Source organism: Melanotaenia boesemani, chromosome 21 (genome assembly GCF_017639745.1).
Source record: "Melanotaenia boesemani isolate fMelBoe1 chromosome 21, fMelBoe1.pri, whole genome shotgun sequence".
In the NCBI taxonomy this organism is placed as follows: Eukaryota; Metazoa; Chordata; class Actinopteri; order Atheriniformes; family Melanotaeniidae; genus Melanotaenia; species Melanotaenia boesemani.
In genome coordinates this window covers 12571960-12581204 of record NC_055702.1, presented here as the reverse complement: position 1 = coordinate 12581204, position 9245 = coordinate 12571960, and the positions used below count along the sequence as shown (strand labels likewise).

Here is a 9245-nt window from a genome sequence, read left to right as displayed (position 1 = left end):
CATAAGTCCTCTTCAGGAAATGTGTCCGCTCACCAAATTGTTCCGACTCCCTCTCAGTAGACAGCTAACTCATATCGGCACGGAGATACATGTGTGGGCTACCAAGCTATAAATTCGGATTAAAAGTACAATCTAATTAGCAACACGGAAACTGAAAATTAGGCTAAAACCACAGATGTTTAGCTATATAAGTCACAACCTACATTAGACCATGTAAATCATTTTTACCTAACTTTTCATTCGAGCTAACAGGCTACATTTAGCGGTAAATATATAGTATTGGTTCATTTGCGACAAACTAAAGGTAGGTGTCTAAATTAACCGTGTCAGATACATATAAAAGTAATACTGTGTAATTGTCTTTAATATTACTAAAGGAAACTGAAATATAAAGTGTTTAGCTGACATACATTCTCAATGTGTCTGTTATTGAATCTACACATGTGGTTGGAAACCAAATGTGTTAGTGATTTCTAGAATTTTTTTTTCTCAAATTGTATTTTGTCTGTCTTCTCATTAAGCAACATGTCAGATGCTTTAATTCAGAGAGTAAAGGAGCTAGAAGCAGAGCTGGAAAAGCTCAGGTCCCAGTTGAAGGAGAGCAATGGAGCTGGAGATGACATGGAAATGATGTCCAGTTCATCTCCTAAAGAAATCACAGACTGTATCTCTGATGGGAACACCAGCAGCAGGAACAAGGGGAGAAAGAAATCAAGCAAAGACCGTCCCTTTGACTTTGCCGCACACCCCCGGCGCCATGTGGCCCTGCGGCTGGCTTACTTGGGATGGGTCTACCAGGGGTTTGCAGTTCAGGAGAACACAGACAACACCGTGGAGGCCAGACTCTTTGAAGCTTTGCTGAAGACCCGGTTGATTCAGGACCGACAGAGCTCCAATTACCACCGCTGTGGTCGCACTGATAAAGGAGTCAGTGCGTTTTCTCAGGTGAGTTCATTGACATAAAAAATATGCTCTGATAATGGTAAATGTCACATTTATTATCTAAAAAAATTAGCTACTGATAGTAATCCAAAGAGAGGAAACTTTCTAAACACTTTCCCCTCTGCAGGTTATAACTATTGACTTGCGCTCAACACAGTTTTGTGGAGGGCAGGGAGTCACACTCCCTGAAAACACTGACATCAGCACCAAATCGAAAGCTCCAGTGTCTGAGCTCCCATATCTGAAGATGCTAAACAGAGTGCTGCCGCAAGATATTCGGATCTTGGACTGGGCACCAGTAGCCGAAGGTTTCAGTGCACGTTTCGACTGCCAGTGGCGCACGTATCGTTACTACTTCCCTCGAGGATCCTTGGACGTGGTGTTGATGGCAGATGCTGCAAAAAGGTGGGTTAAGAAGACACAAAATCATAAACACTAATGTCAACCCATGAGGCTTTGATTTAAGGACACCTTGACACCCAACAGATACGAGGGGACACATGACTTTCGTAACCTGTGCAAAATGGATGTGGGCAACGGAGTCCTGCAGTTTGAGAGGACCATCTTATCAGCCACAGTCACTCCTGTCCAACCTCAAAATGTCTCTGGCACAGACCAGTATGATCTTTTCATGTTTGAGATCAAAGGATTGGCCTTCCTTTATCACCAGGTACCAAGAGATGACTACCCATGGCTCCATTTTTACTAACATATGGTGCTGATAAATTATATTTCAATAGGAGGTAGTAATTAGCATCTAACAACTTAGATTAAAATTTTTGTGCATCTAAGTTGCTTAATTTGTGGTCTTTTTCTCCAGTGAATTTCCCGTGTTTTGCTGCAGGTACGCTGCATGATGGCAGTGCTTCTTTTAATTGGGCAGAAGCTAGAAGCTCCAAACATAATTGAACAACTTCTGGATGTTGAGAAAAATCCCAGGAAGCCCCAGTACAGGTGACCTGACAACTATCTCATTGTCTAAAATGATTTCTATTAAAATTCTAGACAACCTGAAAATGTGCACTGCAATTTCAATCATTATTAGTAGATATTAAACTAAAATTTGGCTAAATTTGTCTTCTATGTTCTTCATGGGCTGCAGCATGGCGGTGGACTACCCTCTGGTGCTGTACGACTGCCACTTTGAAGGTCTGATCTGGCAGCAGGACTCTGAAGAGATGAATCACGTTTTGTCGTCGCTTCAGCAGCACTGGACCCAGAGTGCAGTCAGGGCTCATCTTCTAAACGGGATGATCCAGGGTTTGGAAGACAGAGGTGAGAAGTTGTTTGAGACTGATGATGTTCTTAAAATGTGTCTTTGCTAAAACCAGATCTGCATTCAAAGACAGTTTTTGAGTTTTCTCTCACCTCTCACTTAGCTCATTATAATCACTGTAGTTATGCCAGTAAAAGGCAGTACTCATGCTGAGTTGACTTTGCATCAAAACATTACGCTCACAGTATGAGTCAAACCACTTGTGAACACTTTTTGGCCAACATGAAGTCCCATGACTTTGTTTCCATGCATGCTAATATTCTACAATCTAAACATGACAATATTTCATATGATTAAGATCAACTGGCATACATTTTTGCAAGTAAGCTATCAAAGAAAAAAAGTCAAAGTCTGCAGTTTAACAGGATTTTGTGGCATTGCATATTTATTCTAATTTCTCTCCATCCACAGGCGGTGTGTCCTCTAACCATTGTTGGCTGGTAGAAGGCAGCAGGCAGAGGAACTACCGACCGCTCCTGGAGCGTCCATGCTGCGAGAGCCTGGAGTCACGGATAAACCACTTTGTTAAAAGAGGCAGATTGGAGAGAGAGGAAGGGGAGAGTGGAAGTGAAATGATCCACAGAGGAAAAAAATCCAAACATTCCCATAATACTTCTAGTCAGCCTATTACCCCAGAGATGCGAAGTCTGGATCACAAAGCAGACGATTAGTGGGGTTTTGTTTGTTTGCTTTCCCCCACTGGAGAATGGATTTGCCATTTTTTTTTTTTTTTTTTTTTTTTTTTTTTAATTGTGGAAAAACTTATAAAATTATGCACAAGAAGCAAAATAGTTGATTTGCCTTGTTTCTTCATAATTTTGTTTCTGCACAATTTTGTTTGCTTAAAAAATAAAGACATTGTTGAGGAAGTAGGTGTCACTTTTCTTCCGAGAGGGTGGGAACTTGGAATTACTTAAGTGGAACTAATATTAAAACAGGAAAAGACATCGGCGTAAGATTGAGGTGGCTCCTGTCAAGCTAAGAGGCTAGTTTGTTAGCAGAAGAGTACAAGTCAGAGTTACATTCGTCGTTATTCTACCACGCAGCTGTCTCAAATCCGTTTGTCTGCGAATTTGGCTGTACTCAGTAAAAATGGCGGTGCTGTCGTTTGTCTGGCTGTTCGTGGTCGTTTTGACCTGATCAACACTTGTGCTAGCGTTAGCTTGTTAGCAATCCTGGCTGTTTACTGCCTCAGAACAACTGCTCTGTGGCCCTGCACGGATTTCTACTGTATTTCAGTCGATACAAGGAATCTGTTACGTCTACAAGGTAAAACAAACATTAACTTAGGTCTGTTTTGATACTAATAAAAAAAAAAAAAGAAAAAATAACACAAACTTTTCACGTATTGGATGCTGTTACGTTTCACCATTGTTATAACTAGGCAATAAGTAAAAAATAACTAGTTATTTCTAAAATTCTGACCAGTTTAACCAGCTTGACAACCAGCTGATACGTCATTTAAAGTGTAACTCGCCACTTCCGCAGCAGGGGGCGTGTTAAGGTGAGACACCAGTAGCCAAAACGTAGGGTTTTTTGCATCTAATATGTTGAATTGAATTATACAGAAATGTGTTTATCACAAGTTTTAGGCTGGGTAACTTAAAATCTTCATTAAAAAAAACACTTGTACAAAAAGTTAAACTCCTTCAAACAAAACAAAAACAAAAATAGAATATTGATGGAGCCATTTTAGTGTTTAGAGCATCACTTTATACATCTACATGTTTTGCTCATTAATTATGTTTTACATGTGTTTACCCTGTTAGCATTTATTCCTTCATGTGTTATATCAGTTGAAATAATGTTTTCTTGTATCTTATTAACAAAGCAATCCTCAATAGGTTAACATATTCTTTCTTTTATGCAGTTAACATTTTTTTATTTGTATTTAATTTCACTAGTTACCAACAAAAGCAGAGCAGCATTGTTGCTTTGCTGATATTGCCTGAATGCATTTTTCTGTGTCTGTGCCTTAAGATGTACCTGGTGGGACTAACAGGGGGTATTGCCTCAGGGAAAAGCACTGTGTCTTCAATGCTGCGGGAGCTTGGGTGTCCCATCATTGATGCTGATGTTGTGGCCAGGAAAGGTAGGTTTGATATCCATCCCCTGCAAACTGTTTTTTTCCACAGTGAACACAGATTTAAGATGAAATCCTGGCCGAAAGTGTCATCCACTTGAAGTCTTCTTTAGGCGACCGTCTATCAAATAAATAAGGTTCATTAAGACAAATGCTTGGAGAGAGTATGAATCATGAAGGATGTCTCCACTGACTGCAGGGATGTTGTTTTAGTTATTAGTGAAGATAAAAAGGTCACAGAAGTGAGTAAAAAGTGTGTAGCTGGATGTAGGAAATAATATAATGTATTATGAAAATGATTTAATGACACTAAGGTGATGAGTCTAATGCAGAATAATTTCATAAATTCTTCTCTCTTGCTGTGTCTTATAAGCCCCTGTGTTTTTTTTAACACACTAATTGGTTTTGTTTATCACTCTTTTCTGTGCTGCAATAATTTAAGAAGCTGTATTTTTTTAATTTAATGCATTGTTTAGCTAATTAAACAAGGCCAAATGGAAAATGCTAAATGTCACTGCTTTATTGTGGTATCAGTGGTGGAGCCGCACACTCCTGCATATTCCCGCATCGTCTACCACTTCGGGCCAGAGATTCTACTCGAGAATGGGGAGATCGACAGGCAGAAGCTGGGTCAAATCATCTTTGCCAATGAAGAAAAGAGGAGGCTGCTGAACTCCATCACCCACCCAGAGATTCACAAGCTGATGCTCAAAGAGATATTGTTGTACTTGCTTAGAGGTGAGGGTGACTCAGGTTAGCAAGAAAAATAGTGGGTCTGCTGTGGAGATATGGCAAAGTTTTCCACAAAGCTTTAGCAATTGTTCTCTGTGAAGGAAACACACAGAGATAAATACAGAAAACTTTCGATGGGGAGCCAAGCAGGGGCACAGACGGTGAAAATGGTGGCAAATTGTACCATAAAACTTTTAATTAGCTCTACAAATAATTTACTGTTTATGATAACAAAAGTGGTCTCTGTAAAAAGTTAGTATCAGTAGTGGAGCCGCACACTCCTGCCCATTCACCTTAAATTACAACTTAAGTAGTCAATGGTATTTTCTAATTTACCATTATTTAGGATTTCCCTTTATAGTTTGTTTTTAACCCCATTACACCACAATTTATGCACAGTTATATAAAAATAAAATAAATACAGTGAAGGGAAAAAAAGACAAAGATGGGAATAAAATAAAATATAAATTTATATATTAAATAAATTGCAATAAATAAATAACATAAAAATGAATACGTACAATAGTAGGTAAAATATACATAAATGAATAAAATTAATTAAGAAGGTAATAAGAAATTAATTTTAAAAAAAAAGGCCTGAAGCTGTTTGTTGCAAATTTGTGACAATAGGTGTGGAGAGGTTAATTACTGTTACTGTGCAAGGATTTAAGATTTAATTTAATTTGATAACGTGGTGGGAAAACGCTTCAGGCACAATCAGATGTTCTTTCAGTGCTAACTTAACATTGTGGCCAAAATAATTTGACATTGTCATTTTCTGCTGGTATTGACTTTAACAACCCCTTTATGATGCAAACAGTCTATACAGAGTCACCTGGTTCAGGGAGTAGTGCAAACTTTTTTATTGTTTCGTGCTGCATTCACATGTGCTGGGGCATCTGAGTTTCACCCATCTAAAGAGCAGTTTACAATGGATAATTGTTAGAATTTCATTGTCTGAACTTTGGGTGATATTTGGGATTGAGGGGGAGGTTGTAGTCAAGTCTCCATCCTTGTAAACATGAAAGATATTTTAAATATCTCAACAGTTATGATTGAAAAAAGAAAATGTTGCATCAAAGTGCCTCAAAAAACATTTCATGCTCTACTTATTATGTAACTTAACTTTGTTTCTTGTGTTTGTGCGGACTGTAAAATGTGCCAACACTAATTATTTCTGTTTCATAATCACTCCCAAGGGTACCGCTACGTGGTGCTGGATGTGCCCCTTCTCTTTGAAACCAGACGTCTCACTAAGTTTCTGAACCACACTGTAGTAGTTTACTGGTAAGTAAACTGCTCAGGTTTTTCAACCCCTACAGAGTTTCACTTATAGCCAGTTTCTTTCCCATTTTTTTATCATTAGAAATTTAAAGGTTTGTTTTTGACAAAAACAGGCTATTAAGTCAAGTTTTACGCATTACTTGTTACTTTTTTACAGCTCTCTCTGTGCCCTATTAGCATGACTTGCTGACTCTAGATCTTTCAGACAAGGCACACCGAATGCACCACAAAATAACTCCCCATTATCTGTTTCTTTCCAGCGACCCTGCCACTCAGCTACAGCGCCTGATGCAGAGGGACGGCCTGACCCAGGAGCAGGCCAAGCAGCGGCTGGCTGCACAGATGCCGCTCAATGAAAAGCGCGGCTTGGCCAATCATGTTGTTGAGAACTCAGGCAGTCGGGAGGACACCCACCGGCAGGTCCTGCGGCTCCACACAAAGCTGGAGGACTCCATGGACTTCCTTTTAGTGAGGGTCATCGCCATCGCCGCCACTGCTGGTTTGGGTGGGATACTGCTCTATGCAGCAAAGATACTCCTGTCCTAACAGAAGCAAAAAAAGATGTGAGGAACAAGGGTTTTAGCCTAAGATGTGCTCAAATGTAAAGCTGTGAGTAGAATCAGGCAGAAGCAGGTTGAAGGTAACGATGCAGTGAAATGATCTTCACATCACCAACCACTACAGCCCAGCAGTGTGACATGCTATACTGACGGTTAATACAGACGTATATTACTTTAAAAACTCACAGACAAATGTGATTTAGTGTGAAGGCTTTCTATGTGCAATTTCTGTTGGTTTTCGTCAGAGACACTTAATTATGAAGACAACAGACTAGAAGCTCAGCTCTTATGTTGGTGCTGGTAACAAAGATGGAGGATTGGACTGTGAATTTGGGCTAAATCTTTATATTGGTGTAGCAGTTTATCTTTAATAACCAACAACAGTCCAAACTTAAACACTGGAAAATGAAGATTTTATTTTAGTAAACCTTTTAAAACCCATTTAAGCATCTAAGTTTTGATAATTTGAATGAAATCATTGGTTTCAAGTATAATTACCTGCTGCTGGAATGAGTGAAATGTGAAAATTCACCTTCAGGAACGACCTTTTCAGTTCTCATTTAGGAAATGTCCATCTCCAGTCACAAGTATGTTTTAAACTGGATCACAAATTGTTTGTAAAAATGAAATTGAAGTGCTAAAAAAAGGAATGACCCCCCCCTTACAGAGTAGGTAATGATTGTATAATGAAGATATACGAAAGAATGTATTAGACAATCCATTTTTACCGGGAACAGTAGGAATTAACAGAGTTCATATTTATCACTGTATTTTCTTACGCTTGCGCTGTCTTCTGTAAAAAAAAAAATCTTTTTTTTTCTTTACACACTTGTAACAAAAACATTTGTAACCTGATATATTTAACTTAATATAAATGACAACACCACTGTTTTAAAGTAACGAGTATGAGATGTGTCAGTGTACCTGTTTATTGCTGCATTTTTAATATTTGTTTTGTGAGGAAGTTTGACCCTGGGTGTGGGCATTTTTCTGAAGAAGAGAGAAAGTTCCTGTCCTGAGAAGAATGTACTCACAGAAGGCAAAGAGCTTAATCTATTCAGGATTATTTTTTAGATAATTTTTAATAAAACACCCACTGAAACTGTAGAAGCAGGTTGTGGTGCAGGTTGGAAACTGATTCAAAGGTGAATATTGATCAGTTTGTTTATCCTGGCAATGACCCCTTTCCTGCAGAAGTTGTAAAATGATTTTTATTCATTAATTCTCCTGACACTGGATCTTCTGAGAACAAAGAAAGTCACCTTTAGTAATGCAGCACATTTAACAGGACAGAAGCTGACCCAAACGGCTTTCTTTCCCTTTAGGATGAGGAAATAAACAAATTCTGATCAAATAATGGTGTCAATAATTAAACACACAATATGTAAATATGGCAAATGGACTGTACTTGGAACATGTAGCGCTTTTCTAGTCACGTTGAACACTCAAAGTGCTTTACACCACATGTCACATTCACCCATTCACACACATACAGAATTTCTACTGTTACATAGGTGCTTTGCTCTTTCACACACATTCACCGACACAGAGGGAGGCAACGTGCCCAAGGATACTTCAGCAGGTAGTCGGGGGAAGCCTTGAATCACTCCACCGACTATTAGGTTGCCAGATGACTACTCTTCCTCCTGAGCTACAGCTGCTTTTGAATTAAGTTTAGAATTAGGTGGTATCCTGGTGTGTCTAATATTAGGATGTTAGCAAATGGGAAGGATGATAAAGATAAAATTAGATAACAGCTGTCACAAATCATTAAAAGTCTGTCTTGAACATAGCAGTAGTACGAAATATTGGATTTTATTAAATCTAAATAAGATTTAATTAACACCATGGACAAAAAACAACTGGTAATTAAAATGGAGCGCTGGATTCCACATTGGGTGGATGCAGGGGTTGATGGGTAGTTTCTTACAATTCTGACAAGTATGCCAATTTAATTCTATCTCCTGTACACCAACTTTGTCTTCCATGTACATGTTAGCTGAGTTTTGTAGGTCACAATAAAAAGTATTTGTCATTTTTAGCCCTCCCACATCCATAGGATTTGTGTCACAACTTTTATCCCAAGACATAAGACGTGTGGTTGAGTGGTGGCCTTTTTCTCGGAGCATGTGTCACTTGTGCAAAACTGCTTCCAGAGTGCGGAAATGCAGCCATTAGGTGAACTAGGTTATGTGTTAGTCCAGCCGACATGTTTGCATGGACGCTAGATAAAGTGATCCCATCAGTTGTTTGTTTACACAATGGAGAGATTTAATACAATCAAAATGCGAGGATGTCGTCATTAAGATTCTGAAATCCACTTGTAGATGGCCTATGCTAGTTCTGACCCCCTGCTTCATAGCATCTT

General features: G+C 38.9%; 2 protein-coding genes across 3 annotated transcripts; both read left to right on the top strand.

Moving 5' to 3' along the window:
- The first annotated feature begins 29 nt into the window (after positions 1–29).
- pus3 (pseudouridylate synthase 3) lies at positions 30–2943 on the top strand. 2 transcript variants are annotated; one of them, XM_041974045.1, is made up of 7 exons: positions 30–213; positions 522–945; positions 1070–1347; positions 1429–1612; positions 1787–1896; positions 2045–2217; positions 2630–2943. In XM_041974045.1, the coding sequence occupies exons 2-7, from the start codon at positions 526–528 to the stop codon at positions 2887–2889; spliced, it is 1425 nt and encodes a 474-aa protein (XP_041829979.1). In that variant the 5' UTR covers positions 30–213; positions 522–525; the 3' UTR covers positions 2890–2943. The 2 variants fall into 2 exon arrangements, with proteins under 2 accessions (XP_041829979.1, XP_041829980.1); XM_041974046.1 differs by having other exon boundaries at positions 30–304.
- Positions 2944–3348: 405 nt separating this feature from the next.
- On the top strand, positions 3349–7773 carry dcakd (dephospho-CoA kinase domain containing). The gene is made up of 5 exons (XM_041974048.1): positions 3349–3487; positions 4199–4310; positions 4836–5039; positions 6233–6320; positions 6578–7773. Exons 2-5 carry the CDS (start codon positions 4199–4201, stop codon positions 6861–6863), a joined length of 690 nt encoding a protein of 229 aa, XP_041829982.1. The 5' UTR covers positions 3349–3487; the 3' UTR covers positions 6864–7773.
- Positions 7774–9245: the final 1472 nt, after the last annotated feature.

Coding starts and splice junctions, on each gene's coding strand:
- dcakd (XM_041974048.1), top strand. CDS start 4,199: ATGTACCTGGTGGGACTAACAGGGGGTATTGCCTCAGGGAAAAGCACT. Junction 5,040..6,232: donor ATTGTTGTACTTGCTTAGAG/GTGAGGGTGACT, acceptor ATCACTCCCAAG/GGTACCGCTACGTGGTGCTG. Junction 6,321..6,577: donor CACACTGTAGTAGTTTACTG/GTAAGTAAACTG, acceptor GTTTCTTTCCAG/CGACCCTGCCACTCAGCTAC.
- pus3 (XM_041974045.1), top strand. CDS start 526: ATGTCAGATGCTTTAATTCAGAGAGTAAAGGAGCTAGAAGCAGAGCTG. Junction 946..1,069: donor GAGTCAGTGCGTTTTCTCAG/GTGAGTTCATTG, acceptor TCCCCTCTGCAG/GTTATAACTATTGACTTGCG. Junction 1,897..2,044: donor CCCAGGAAGCCCCAGTACAG/GTGACCTGACAA, acceptor CATGGGCTGCAG/CATGGCGGTGGACTACCCTC.